This window comes from Helicoverpa armigera, chromosome 3 (genome assembly GCF_030705265.1).
Source record: "Helicoverpa armigera isolate CAAS_96S chromosome 3, ASM3070526v1, whole genome shotgun sequence".
Lineage (NCBI taxonomy): Eukaryota > Metazoa > Arthropoda > Insecta > Lepidoptera > Noctuidae > Helicoverpa > Helicoverpa armigera.
The window spans coordinates 2,674,240-2,689,933 of record NC_087122.1 but is presented as its reverse complement, the minus strand read 5'-3'; the positions used below and the strand labels follow the sequence as shown (position 1 = coordinate 2,689,933).

At 34.4% G+C, this 15,694-nt stretch overlaps 1 protein-coding gene and 1 non-coding gene across 4 annotated transcripts in view; both read left to right on the top strand.

Annotated features, from left to right (window-relative positions):
• LOC110383815 (protein bunched, class 2/F/G isoform) overlaps nt 1-15,694 on the top strand; it is a 136,003-nt gene that overhangs the window by 28,565 nt on the left and 91,744 nt on the right. The window contains exon 2 of one of the 3 annotated variants that reach the window (XM_049836291.2): nt 4,423-4,455. The exons of the other annotated variants lie outside the window; for them this stretch is intronic. Within the exon in view, the coding sequence (XP_049692248.1) occupies nt 4,423-4,455 (33 nt within the window). The remainder of the gene's footprint in view (nt 1-4,422; nt 4,456-15,694) is intronic. 3 annotated transcript variants of the gene reach the window in all.
• Nucleotides 6,706-6,778, top strand: Trnak-uuu (transfer RNA lysine (anticodon UUU)). Its single transcript has one exon. It is a non-coding gene; the product is annotated as a tRNA-Lys (tRNA).

Sequence of the window (15,694 nt, the reverse complement as noted above, 5' to 3'; positions counted from 1 at the left end):
CCTAGATAAATGTTTAAGCATCTGAAAGCATATTGATTAGTCTTGCCTGACTGATAGACATATTAACTGTCCGAATGGCTTTGAGTGCCTGCCTTTCAGTCTAGCCTAGGCGCGTCGCTGGGCGTGGGTGAAGCTAATTTTATTAGGGAACTATATTTTTTGTCACCAAAATTTATATTTGTCATCAAGTTGTATCACCTAATAAATAGATCTATCGCCACGAAATATTTTCGTTCTCAGATAAACAAAGAGTGTTCCCAGGTATGAATTACCAAATTATTGTTAATATAATGTGTAAAATATGAGATGGATTACCAATAAAATTGTAGTGCATTACATGAATATAAACTTCGTTCTTATAATAATAGTTTTATTACTTAAATAATAGCTTGGTGCTCAAAATGGTAGATCTGTCACCAAATAAATCGATTAATCGATCCCTGACTGCGACTCCTTTTTATTTGTTATTTTGTCACCAATACAGTAGTTACATTTTATTTCGTTCAGTTATTAAAATAATGTATTCGTTACCAATTTAATACATCAGTTTATAATTTTAATAAAAATATGTTCAAAGGGAAGAGGAAGGGAAGGGAGACAAATTGGCGCGCTTTCGGGCCTCAACGAATGGGTTGTAGGTTGGTTGTAGGTACGATCATACGATGCGGGGCGCGGGCAGCGAGATTTTTAACAATAAATATTGATTATTTTGACTTTGATTAAGTGTTTTATTTACTATTCAGCTAGAAATTTAATTTAAATATATTTATACTACCTGTGGAAACTAAAGCCCTTGGGGGGAGGCACATGGCCAGTTAAGTAGTAGACTCTTTTGGTTGAAAGGATGATGACGACCACCCTACATTTTTAGACCTTCATGAAATTTTCTAGTAATATAATATATGATTTATTGGTGATCTCTTTAAATTAGTTTGCTTAAATACTATTAGGACAAACCTATTATAATACATACAAAATCATTTATTTGGTACTTGACCCCATATTTCCATGATTTTCGGTAATTTATTGTGGAATTGATTTTATATTGTTTGGTGACTACATTTGGTGACAAATCTACTATTTTGAGGGCAAACCCTATTATTCAAGAAACACAAAATGAATTAAATTGGTGACAGCTTAAATCATACCCATTTTATTATAGTTATTATAACTAACAATATTACTGTCACTGCTGGTGATAATGTAGTATTGATATCGCTAGAGTACGGTTCATTCACATTGAGCTCTGTCAGAGAGAGGCTGCAAACATTTATCTGTGTTTATGAAACGTCATATAAATTGCATCTGTGTTAGAGCCGTTTATTAAAAGAATGAGTGAGTATTTTTACTTCATACATTACAATCGATGCTTGATTACTAACGGACACTTCATTAGTTTATCAAGAAATAATCATGCGTTCATTAAAGATTTTAATGTGTTGGAACATTCCTAGACTATATTAACGAGTGGTATGTAGACATAGTCACCCGTTCCTTTTATCTTACTACGATTTCCCTAGATGTTATTTCAAAGGTAGATTAGTTTATATTTGGAGAAGTGCACTTTAGTTGAAGCCAATTTGATATATTTGAACGAAAACTGAAAATACTTTCATTCATTGTATTGCATTGTACTTAGTTGATTGTTTTTTCGTAAGGGATCCATTTTGATAGCGTGTCGTGAAGCGTGTTTTCGATTGAGCAATTCACGTAAATGGTAAGGAGACGAAACTCGCTACCATATGGTCAACAAACAACCAGCCAAGATGTGACTCACTGAATGAAATTGAAAAGTAAAGAGAAAATGTCATCAACATGACACATGTCTGATTATTCTGATTAATTCACTACGCCTGTGTTAATGTTAATTAATTTAACTACAACTTTATGTTTACACAATATGGTGAAATGTTACATGTGTTTTGTTTGTATATCAAAATTCTGAATTTACATTAAGATTGATGATGATAGTATTAATTTATTACCTACAGACTATATGACGTCCAGAATGTTCCATTTATTCGCAAACAAAACTATTGCGTCGAACAATGCCTTCACCTACCATAGTCATATGGTAATTTTCCCTTGAGCAAACAGGGCTTTATTATATCCGACCATAAAAGTTTGTACTTCATCAGACAGCTTAGAAACTCCACAGAACTCGGAGTGAATCAGGAAAGTTTTGCGTTATTTGGTTTGGCTAAGGTTCGAGTAAAAACGGATCCAATTGATATAAAGCCTTCAATTTCTGATAAACTATTTATGGTACATTGAAAGCCTTGGGTGGGTGTCCTGGGCATTGCTAATAAATTCTGATACTACAATTCGGTTTTAGCTTTTCTTTGTCTGAGTTGTATGAACGTTCTCTTCAGTGGGATTATTTTGATTGTAGCTGGATTTTCTTTTATTCTTTCTTTCATGGATATGTCCTTAAATCTTATGAATCACTACAACGTACCGTAAATAATATTTCTATTATCTTCACAATTCCAATGAATTGAGAACCTACTCCTCGTTGTGAAGTCGGTTAAAAAAAGAAAGCCTACCTTTTCATATACCTCATACCATACCCTTCAAAATTGGTCTCTGCAGCTCAAAGCGAATATTTTCAGGATTAGCAAAACAAAGGTTTGTTTGTTCACAATTTCATCGAACGACCCTCCGAAACGATCTGTTTGCAATTCTGTTTTCATCACGTCAAGCTTAATGGTATTGTCGCCATGTTGCTTTTAGTTTCTTTTGTCCCGTACGGCTTATTCGAGTCTGCCATTTGAACCTGACTGGATTCTATCATACTTTTTTTGTTCATGTTTTGTCAACGATTCGTATGTTTAATTATTTGAAACTCTTGGAAAAATAATAATGACCCTTTGAATAAATAATTAGAGTAACATAGGTTTCATACATTTTTGAAATTAAAGATACGGCTCAGAAACCCACTAGTTGTAGGATTTGCTTTAAATTTTATTATAGCTTTAACTATCTTTCAAAACGAAGTGGTAGAGTGAGTGAGCAAGTGAGTGCAGAGTCAAGTCAGGTCGCATCAAACGAACAAAGCGTCCGGCATTGTGTCCGTTCAAATCCTCAAAGAGAATTAAGCGTTGCAAACCATTGTACACAACGTACTGCGGTTCTATTGTGCAAGAAAAAGTTGAAGACAGTTTTAGAAGCTATATAGAATAGTCTTGTAAAAGGATTTCATGATATCCAAACATATTTTTAAAACTTATATGAAAAGTCTATCTTTTTCAAGCACTCTTACTTGTCGTTTTGAAATGGTATTGAATTCAATGTGGATGAAAACCTGATGGTTGTCGACGTTTACCAATTCCTCAAAAATTACAATTTACAACAGCTTAGGAACCGTCAGTGCCTCATAAATATAAGTTGAAGTCTACCAAAATTGTTGGTGGTCATATTATGCGGATGCTACATTTGACTTTGATTGTAGTCGGCCGTTCCACCGTCATTTAGAAACTCGTCCTGGCAGACTTGGAAACTATTTGGTAGAGCAAAATTCTAAAACTTAAATGTATTGTTGAACACAGACAGTCGTTGTACGTAACTTCCTAAACTAACATTCAATAAAATATTTTTTATGTTCACAAAACTCTATTTATGTTATTGAATGTACACTTATAAAGTATTTAACTGGTTGGTGTTAATTGGCTGTTTACTTACAACGGTCACATACAGATGCGTAAAAAACAGCATTCTAGTCTTTAAACATCCGGTTTTTCAAGCTCTGTTCTCCGGAATATTTATTAACTTGTCAGTTTCTTATCATTTGTGGTATTTGTAATAAACGTAATTTATTACATGGGTACTGATCACTTCACCTGCGCTTCTAATTAAAAGAAGATTCCTTAGAACCTGTCGTAAGGCACTCGTAGCGTAGCTAGTACCTAAGCCTTAATTAATCGAACTGTTTCTGGCCCTAGTAAGTGCGAATAAATTCCTGATTTTGCAAACGTTTCATGGCCTATTTCATTGTATGAAATCAACTATGCTGATCATTCAAATGTTACTTGTTACTTGCTTGACACAGCTAACTTTCGTTTAACCTACAAATGACAGTTGCGCCATTGACACTACCAAGCAGACTCGATAGTCATCGGGCGCTAAGTCATTTTCTTAAGCCCTAATTCATTTAGCACTGTTCTGCTGATCATTAGCCTTTATGAAATGTTTCCATGACGCAAACAGAAGATCTATACTGATTTTGTTCCTCATGCAAAGTTCTGTGTACACTTCTGTTTTGCGTGTATACGTAATGAAACCTGAACACACAATTTCCTACACAGATCAAATTCGCCGTGCCGAACAATGGCGCGGCCCGTGCCGCGTTGCCGACAGCCGGCAACATCGGCCACAACGCTAAAACGCACTAATCACAACTGACCAACTTTCCGTTTGTTACAGGTACTATGACAGTCTGCGCCGCACACCGAGACCGTGAGTCATCCGTTGATAAATGACGCCCGCTGACGTATCGCAGAAAACATTGACACTATTATCATTCAATATATTTATTTAATTATAGCAACGTAGAAAGGAAAAGAGGTTAATTGATTAAGCAATTATTTTTAATAACAACGCATTTGATACAGATTTAGAGCGTAATTCAATTTGAGAGTCGTAACACCCAAAAGGATCAGTCGTCTATTCAGTCTTAATGAAGTCTCCCTTTAGATTAGTACGGACTGCTGGCATGATTTTTGTTCCGAACTGGAAACTATCTGTCTAGTCAAGCGAGCAATCTATATGTGTGTATTTCTAATAGAATACTGTGTCAGTGTCCGAAATTGACTGATTCTTTTAGGAGTTCATTTACTTCCGTAATGATGATGATGTCATAAAGATTTGATGTGAACCGTCAGTTCGGCGTTTTTGTGTCAATTGAAATTGTATACAGTCATCGGTCCTACTAAGGTCTCTTTCCTGTCTTACTATTGGATAAAATGTGTGTCATGACTTGCTGCCATTTTTTATAACGATCCATTAGCTTTAGACGAGTCACTTTAGTAAGGCACGTATTGGATTTGGAGGACATTGTAATGTTTTTCATTTCAGACATTTCTTCTTCTGTGAGGGATTACAAATAATAGAGCAACGATAAATATTAGAACAGTAAGAGGCCTCTATTATTCAGCAAAGTTCGGGAGCTTCTTATTATGATGGAGCTTCTGCGAATGTCCCAAGAAGTTTGTCGGCGACAGTGACAATATTTTTGTTAGACTTCCATCATAACATAATACAATATTTATTTCAGTACACACCATTGTGAACGTAAACGAATTTTTGGTGACTCAAAATATTATACAATAGATTGCCAAGTACTATTTGACAAGGTTTTTTTATCGTCCATATTGTCAGGTAAAGAGATTTTACTAGGAAACGTTTCTCGTTATACAATTTGCCCTGTTACGTACGTGACTTAAAGTCGATTTGCAAATCTTAAAAAAAGCAGTCCAAACAAATATCAGAGTTATATTTCGCCAAATTGTAATTAGGATTATCGTAAAACGTCCGCAAACCAGTTGGTTTTGATGGTTTTGGGAAACGGCGGACTTCACGCGTTAATGATTCACGGAATCGGTTTTAAGATTTTTTCTCACTGTGAACGTTTTGTGTAGTTTATAATTTGTGATAATAGTTTATAGAAACAAAAAACGAATAGTAAAACCTGTGTGTTGTTGAAATCCATTCAAAATAACCGTCTGATTACTAAGCCTGAACAGTGGTTTCCTTTTTACAAGCACATTGGTAGCAAAGAAGTAACAAACCACAGGTTTTGCTTTCGTGCAACTACGTATAATGAATATTTTGTTTCCAATAAATTAGGGTTTCTACACAGCGAGAATATTAGCAGTTTTTGTGTCTTAACGCCATTCAATAGATCGACCTTTGTTTTTGTAAATTTTTTCAACACCGACAATGCAACACCTGGCGTTGCAAGGTGCCTGTCTATCGGGTTCGTTGGCCTTTTTGCGTTGTGCAGGAAAATATGGATGGCGTTACGAAACATTTCTAGCCTTTTAGTGCTATATCGTTATCCTGTGCCCCGCCAAGAGAAGCCATCGTGAGCAGATCGTCCTCAGTGTTTGAAGTCAAGTCCTACGTGGTTTGTTGGCAAGGCTATCACAAGTTGATTTTATTTTATTAATATTTTTTCACACTCACTCTAATTGACTTACCACCATTTTCTTTTTTTTTTACTAAGTATCCTTATCTGTGAAGCATTTAATGGTTTATCTATGTTAATTAGATGATCATGCAAAATCTAATCGAATGAACATAGTTTCGAACGTAACATTAGATGTTATAACACATAGCGCCATCTAGTGTCGAATAGCGGTACTACCAACTCGTTTAGTTACATCGTTAGCGGACGCGAATATTTTACTGCAGACAACTTACCAAGTTCTGTTTTTGGTTATGTTTCGCAGTATTTCATTTGACATTAATTAATCTTCAGTTAATAAGTGTTGAAACCAGTCTTTTTAATTTTCCATCATTTTGTATGATGCGCCTGTAATTAATATTGCATCAGTTATTTTTCTAACGATTTTATCCGCTATCGGTAGTTCCGATAATATTCTTGTTTAATAATAATAAATGAACCGAGTTGGTGATTGGTTTTGATTGTATAATTTTCTTGAGACGAATCGCAACCGAACACGTTTTATAACGCTCTCGATATGAGCCCGGATAGCTCAGTCGGTAGAGCATTGGACTTTTAATCCAAGGGTCCAGGGTTCAAGTCCCTGTTCGGGCGGCTCTCTTTTTGCGTTTGGGATTCAATTTTTACATAGGTTTCTATTTATAGGTTCTTTTTATTTCATAAAATTTTATTGTTACCTATTAATTTCACTTTTTTGTGGGTTAATTTAATTATTTATGTGTTTGAAAGTGCCTAAGAAAGTCGGGTCAGCACTATTAAATGACAAAAATGATTATCTCAGTCATGTGGACCCCCACAAGTAGGAAATTAGGATTAAATAAATTTTGAAAGGTTGCTAAAAATATTTTTTTTCAGGTTAGGTTTATATTTTTATTCGCCATTTCTGAAGAGACATTTCATCTCTTTTGTTTAACTAATTACTTGCTAATTGTTATTATATGAATGCGTTAGGTCTAAACCAAATTATTGTTGTAAGAAAAAAATAAAATTTCAAAGCTGGTGTCGCTAACTTTGCACAGCGCCATCTCTGTGAAGCTTACTAGAATGTTTTCGTAGCTACTTGTTCAGAAACTTTGTTCGGCTGCGTACTTCCAACACAATATACTAGATGGCGCTAATAAAAGTAATACACTGTAAACTCGACAGAGGGCAGTAGTAGTCTCGTTCTTTGTCCAGTTTTGTAATACATATTGCAGTGCTTGCAAATAAAGCTGAACAGTAACATACAAACCAAAATAATGTTATTTTTGAATTTGCATTGCACAGTATTTGATACGAAATAAAAATCATATTAGTTTGTCAAATTGTAAATTAGGTATTTGTTGACTTTTTTTTGTCTTAAAATGTACTTACTCATCTAAATCGTGCACATTTTACAGTTACACCAAAGCATAATTAGATTGGACTTATTATGAATGTTCAGGCGAATATCAAATATATTTTCAAAATAGCCTATTACACTTTCAACCAGGAGATCAATTTAAAACTTTAATACAACTTTAGGATTCACGAAAACAAAACTGGCCACCTTATCATTACAACATAGTAACTACAATGACCTTGCAAGCAATGTAAACAATAAAGTGGCTAACTAACCAATTATATAACACAGTCTAGTTATTAACGCATTGGTAATCAACGCACATGGCTGCATTGGCTAAGATAACCCAGTCTAACCTAGATAATTGTTACAATTATTACCTCTTTTATACCTATTAAGACATCAGGAGAACTTATACGTAATCTGTCTGATGTTGTGTCCGATAATGACTTGTATTTGATAATATAGTGACACGATTTTCTAGTCCATTAGGCGCTTAGTCTATAATGTAGTTGTACCTAATTTGTACGGGCAAGAAATTCGTTTATTTACGTGTTCGAAGCTAAGTTAGGAATGAGGACTTAAAGATTCAGTACAAATTTTTAAATCTCTAATACCTATTGTACCAGTAAGACTAGAGAAATCTTCTACCAACACTAGACTAAACTTAAGTGAAGCGGAGCTGAGTTCTTCAATGACCAAAATAATTTCTTTGTTCTTATTTCTTGTTTCTGTACTCAGCAGAAGAAATTCTATTGGTCTTCTCCTTTTGGATAGCGTCATGGACCTTCGTGAATTTCAGGTATCGTGACTAATTTTGAGGAAAGCGGAATGCTTATTGTGTTGTGACCTTAAATGGTAGGCAAATAGGGCTGGTTTAGGTTACAAAGTGAACAGCAGGGTAAAACCTAGAATGATTTATTTACACTTTGTGGTCACTAAATCAATATGACCATGAACAGATTCGAATTCTTAAAATTTGCAATGTTTCACCAACATTGAGGTAGGTTTTTTTTTGCTGATTCAGCTTTTAAAGTTATTTTGGTACCTCGTAAAATTTATATTATTATAAACAATTTATATAGGATTGTGATTGGGCGTAATAAAATGTATTTATTCGTGTCAAGTTCGCCCATGGAACACCTACGTTTTAGCAATAAATTTTACAACGCTTAGTGCAAAATACATAGGCTTTATGTCATAAAAGACAGCATTTTATTTACCATCTGTTAATTCCTGTGTCGAAATATTTAATACTACTGAGTAATATTTGCGTCGACACTAAATTCAATAAGTTTATGATGTATCGTTAAACAATTTTAACGATCTGTTGAGAATTTGTCAAGAGGCTGTAATTTTTGCACTAACGCATACATAAAAATATTATGTTTTGTGATGATTACCATCCGTATTTTGGTATCAGTCGATAAATTCGTCTGTCTGACTTTTATTATTTTAATTTCAGTGTAAGTGGCTTAGCCATTTATGACTTGCGATATCAGTCGTTTTCCAAACGAGTATCTTTCCTATGTTTCTCGTATTTCAAGTAAACATTTTATAAAATACATTAATTATGCGAGAAACTTATTCTAAACCAATAAACTAGTGAAGTCACGTTTTCGAAATCGTTGTTGACACCTACCAGTCCCACACATTATGGTTGACCTTAGATCTTTAGTTTGATCGGTAGAAAATATTGGTATAATTTGTTATGCACTAGAACAAGACTAGTCCGTAAAACGTTGATAGGTATATTATGTAAAGCCTGTATGCCCATCAGTCTAATTTCTTAGTTCCTGAAAAAACTTCTGACTAGAGCCGTCAGACGTTCCTGGGTCGTATAGTTCCAACTATTCTGTGCAATGTTCCGAGAATTTGCAATCTATCTTACTCAAATGATATTAAATTTTCTGAAGGCATATACAGTTTTACATTCAACTAAGGTCCTGTAAAAGGGTAATAATGCAAGGTTACAATGATTGCAAGCCTAAAGGTCCGTTCAATATAGGGTGCAGTTATTGCATAGGTAACGATAACGACCATAATTATGTGGTTTCTATCTGATTATTGACAAGTAATATCAATTGTGGTTTCAATACCACTCTTGTGTAACCCGAAGTAAATGGCTGCCATAATAATATTATTTACTAAAGGCACTCAAACCAGTCCCACTGTTACTTTAAAAAGAACAATTTTGATAAAAAACTTAAGCGAGTGGTCACAGATATAAATAGAAGCGAATAAACACCACGAATGCGAATTCTTCGCGATTTTTATCGATTTTTTGCGAAAGGTTTTTTTGTCGCGAGATTTAAGTTGCATCGTAACGGATTTGGAATGACTGGGTGAATTATATTGCTTTTGGTTACAAAAAATATGTTACTTATTGTATAATTTTGTTTCTCAAACTGGTTTAATGTGATCTTGACCAAATGTAGTTGGAGATCTACGATTTCCTTTAGAATAAAATAGAATAAAAAAGTTGCCGATAGATTTTAAATTAAATGAGCTATCAGTAATTTTAATTATGTAGTTACATTCAAAAATTAATATTGTAAAATTAATATCGTGTCTGAAACGACCCATTGACATAGTGTATAAACAATACCTGCATTGTACTGTATATTTTTTCTTTTGTCATTCTGACAGTTGGCATTTCTTAATACAGCATGAATATGATCAGAAATGATTCAAACATTTCCTAAGTCAACGAGACAAAGATTTTGTGGAAGATTAACAGAATCGTGACTAAGTTATTTCTTTGTCGTGTTCACATCCACGTTAGTGTTACAATTCATGTATGCCAAGTTTAGAATTCTATTCATTCTATGTACTCAACCTTCACAATTGTTATCTCTATCTACCCACCTTTGTAGACAAACAAACATGTTTTTGACTTTTGGACCGTAGCCGCCATTTTATAGAGTTATTATGATAATAAAATGTAAGCTGGTTCTGTTTACATTTTTTTTTTCTAGTTCCGTCAAAACAGCCTGTTTTGGTTAATAAACCTATTTGTATTCTGTTTCGAATAAATTGCGAATTTAAATTGTCGAAAATATACCCGTAATAGGATTTGTTGTAGCTGCTTCTTTTAATTACTAGGAAAATCTTTGTTTTTTTGCTAATCTATGCTTAGTTTTTTGCTAATTTACATAACTAATGACATTATCAATCGAATAAGATCAGATCTATTTTTAAGTCTTTGTCATTTTTTATTATTAATTTATAAAGCGCTCTTCAGAATGATAACTTTCAGATTTAAAACCTAAAGCCTCTTAGTGAAAATGTTCAGGGACAGGCTGAACGTTCCGCACTCATCCGAAGCGAGCCTCAAGTAGTTCAAGGGCACCTCGTGACCCTGACATATACCAGAGAACTGAGACTGAATAATATACCCGATTCAAGGAAATCATTTCAATAATTTCATTCCAATAGCTCGATATATCGGAAACGATTCCACACAATCAAATAATTACGTGAAACCTGGAAAAATATACAACGTCATTATTGTGAATTTTCTCCTATTACTGTCAAGCACTTACTACCGCCGTTGATCTCGACTAATCGCCTCTGGACGATGGAAAATTACTCACGTGCTGTGTGCTTCGTGGAAACACACGCCGCAATGCGGTATAACCAGCCTATGATAGAAAAAGAACATTGAAAAGTTTGCTTGGAAATCACCGTTATTTAAGTAGAATTCAAAAATTAAAAAACGTTTAGAAATGTATGTGCATTTGCATGGAAGTATATTTGTGCAAGGAAGGGCTTCAAAGTACTGAACTAAAACTCCACTACTACTTACTGAGTTTAAAATCAGGCAGTAATTCTAATAGGTACTGAAGTTTTGGAAACTTTGTTTCAAGATTAGCTAAACCTCAGTTATAATCAAGATAATCTGAAAGTGTAAACGGTGCTTTGCAATTTGCATTTCAAACGTCTAAATTAAATATTTGCTCACCAAGCTGCTATTTTGGTGATGTTAGTCATATGCGAATCGAAAGCTCGATGCAGGCTGCGTAACACCATGACGTCAGACTCCTGTCTGACATCATGAAACCTTATGACGCCTACAAGGAAGGAGAACACATTCCAATGAAATACATCCTTTTTGATATTTTGTAATCTGGAACATTCTCGAATATAAATGTAACACTGGCTGCGTCAAACGCAAAGGATAACTTCATGGTGCCTGTGTAACCATTAAGTGACGTGATGATCAAGGAATAAATAGAATGACATCATACCACTTATCACGCCCACAAGGAAGAACCACAAAGTATTACGAATTCAAAAATAACAATACATTATAATATTTTACTGTCTATGTAAACGATTTTGCATTCTCAAAATTGGCAACTGTCATTTATAACGCAAAAGCTTGCCTACTTATAATGATGTTACAATCCGGGATCAGACCAATGACATCATGAAACTTAATGACGCCTACCAGGAAGGCGTATAAAATACCAATGCACAGATTTAATTTACTGCAGATTCATTCAATATTTATTTAATCTGTTCCTGGTTGTTTTATAGAACAAAGGCTTTTTACAATATTCTTGTACGTCATCTTTTTTAATAATAGTACTTAGATTTTCGTTTTTTGACTGTATCATCATTATTTCGTTACTTCTTGGTTCAAGTTATAAAAGAATATAATATTAAGGTTTGTCTGCACGTTACGTGTGTCGGCCTCATTTTATCTAAAACGGTTTTCAAGCGAAGTAGCATGTCTTCTTAACGAACTATATTTTCATGAAACTTTAAGGAATATGTCGACACGAGGCCCGTTTCACGTAAATGTACGGCAATCTTAATAATGTCGCGTCTGTCCCAAATTGAGCAAGCTTCTAAATCCTTAATTTTTCTACCGTCTTAGAAGGTTCATGAATATTTAAGAAGTGTTTTCGCGAAGATAAAAGCCATAGCCACTAGAGATAGCGTTTCCACTTAGGAACTTTATTTTGAAATGAAAAAGATGAAAAAAATCATGATGTACAAAAAAATACTAAATTTATAACGAATTCTAGATATTTTCGAACCCATTTAACCTCGCATTCTGGCATCTCGATTCTCGGCGCAATGTAGCAGAAACTGCAGTGATATAGATTTTCCAATTTAGCTAAATAAATAAAGCTAGCTTTGCAGACAAAACCTCGGCGTACGAATTTCCCGGAGGAAAGGAAATGCGCCAAAGGTACATGATCCATTACCGAATGAAGTAATTTCAAATTGTATTTTTTATAGCGTGGCCTGGTATGGCTACAAATGGCGACGTCGCGCATTGTATACGTTTCCAATTGTTATTTTATTACACGTCGTTCCGATGTGAGTTTGTTTGCTGCAAATCGATTAATTTTATGCGACACTTTCATTGATTTGATGTTTTTGTTGTTTTACCGCTGACATTGAACACGACGTGTGTGTATCACGTTATTTTAATTTATTATAAATAAGCTTTGTTCAATAAGTGGAAATACTATTTATTTATATTCTTGGAAAATCCGTTACATTGTTTGTTTGCAGAATAGCTTCTAATTCTTTCCAGTTACTGGTTTGCTATTCTTACTGAATTCATCTTTATAAATGTTTCACTGAAAGGCTTTTATTCTCAGACAAAGTTAACGTAAAGTAAATAATGTACAGATCTTATTTTTGTAATTTAGTCTGAGCCTCTTTCATTTTAATTTCGTTATTCTTAACCCTTGAGACGTGCTCAAGACTTGAGAGGTTCACACGAAATGTTTTCATAAATTCATAAAATAAATACACGCCGAAATGTAAAAGGCGCTGTCATTTTGCAATGGTTCCATTCGACGGTACGGTTTGATGGTAATATAGAGAAGGGCGAGCAATTTGCCTAGTGTACCATCACACGTTGTCTACTGCAACACTAATTATTACGTACATGCGTAAAGTTACATAAACTGACGCAATTGCATTGTGCGCAATATTCACGCCTTTACGGTCACTTCAGCTGATACTCCGATTAATTCGTTAATTCGCACAATATATTGGACATTTCCCTGACAGCTCCATGTTTTGAGTGCCCATTTGACGTAACACCTTGATGATGTACAGTAGCCGCGGCTAGTTATGCCTGTTCGTTATCCGTGCGGATTATTACCCGTGTAATAACCTAGATAAATAACTTTATTTTTGTTATTATGGCTATGTAGTAACATTGATTATGGACTTCTTTTCCTGATGATCTCGGCTATAATCGTTTGTTATTACACACCTATAAAACAATGCGCGTGTAATGTGTTTGTATCTGATCGGCGGAACATTGGATGTGGCGATTAATTGCTAGTTTTCCTCACACACAAAAATAACTTAAAACCGACCATTATTAAAATCCAATTTTCATAAAACATGTAATTCTGGGAACTGTTAGAAAGCCGTTAATAAGCGAATCGGTATTACGCTCAATTTTGTGTTTTAACAAACTAATCAGTACAGTCAGTCACAAATGCGTTACATGCAGTGCGTTACGTGTTGAGTTACACAGTTGCAACTCTGTCGTAACAATAATGCGTAATGTCGTAGATAAATGGGCGATTAAAATAAATATGCGTGTGAAACCGGAGTAGCGCAAGTGGAGCGCATCTGAAGAGCAGACAGCTGACTGCTACTCATTTTTGACGCGACTGTACCTATTTTGAAAATCAACTGTAAATCTGTGAGTTTATCGTTGTAGGTGTCGTAAATATTATATGACAGCTATTGGTATAACAACCACATAAATATACCTTTATATGCGTTTCAAAATAGGATGAATTTGCTGTTGAGGAAAAAGGTGCAAACGCAAATCACCCGCATGGCATTAAGGCATTACTGTAAATTAAATTAGAATTTAAATACGAAATTGAAATCCCAACTTAGGTAAAACTGATTCTCTTTATGTCAAATGAAAACAATATGAACAAATGTCCCTGAATTTGTTATTTCTGAAATGAACAGACTTAAAAGTTGAAGCATCCACTTAGACGACACAATACATCACTTCAAAAATAATAAAGGATCAACACATGACAGTTTGAATGCAACATAAAAGACGTATTCTTATACCCTTTGAAATATGTCGTCGCCCTAAAAGGAACCAAAATTATTTAAGAACTTCCCGTGACATGTCTAGGAACTGTTAATGTGTTTAAATGAAGTCTTCTTTCCTGAACTATTTTCGTTAACAACGTGTAAACAAATGGTTTCTGTAACTTCGACGTCATGGCGTGGTTCTATGGAAACTGGTTTGTAGTCTGAAATTTTTTGGAAGCTCCGCAGTTCTTGTTAAATAAGATAGTTTTACGTCAGTGATGTTAAATTATGTAGTAGTTACTGGTTTTTGAAGAGTTTCGGAGTAAACTATTTTTCTCTTCTCGTTAATCGTTTTGATGTAGGTTAGTAAACGAACGAGAATAAATGCGTGGATTTTCCTCCTCATAGATCTAATATACACAGGTTGTGTACCTAATATTATCGACTGTTTATCAGCTTTTGTTATAAACTTCTCTACAATACTCACTAATATGCTATCTTTGACTCAGTAACACCTTGTCACAAAGGAAAACTTACTATCGAGCCTAATAGAAGCACGTAAAATCCCACTAGACAGTGCCATATGATATCGCATGTAACATATGCACTGATATGTACCTACAATTACGTGATTATACACGCTTTCAATGTAGACAAAGCGATAGGTAATGTGCGTAATAAGTAGGGGTCGTGTCAGGTTAGAAGTTACGTCTAACAAGCCTGTTTATATTTACTTAACCCTGTGCTTAACTTATCAGGACGATAACCAATGCACTGATAACAAGCCGTAAATTGACGTACCAATAATCTTAGTATATAAATAAAATCACTAATCAGTTAGAAAGTCATGTATCCGTATAATAGTCATACATTAAATCTGTACAGGCTTGCATTTAAATACATTAGTAAGTTATTTGGTATTCGCTGTCATTTGCAAGTTATCGCTGCCAAACCCGCTTGCTGGGAAACCTACGAAAGAAAATATCTTTAACTTATGGGAATAGTCTCATTCCCATCAACATACATAATCGTAAATTCTTTCAAGTCTTCTTCGACCATAAACAAGTCTATCAATAATTTAAACCTTTAGAAAGCTTTACCTTTGGCACAAGTCGAAAGGAAAATAAGTTTATGCCAATAAAATT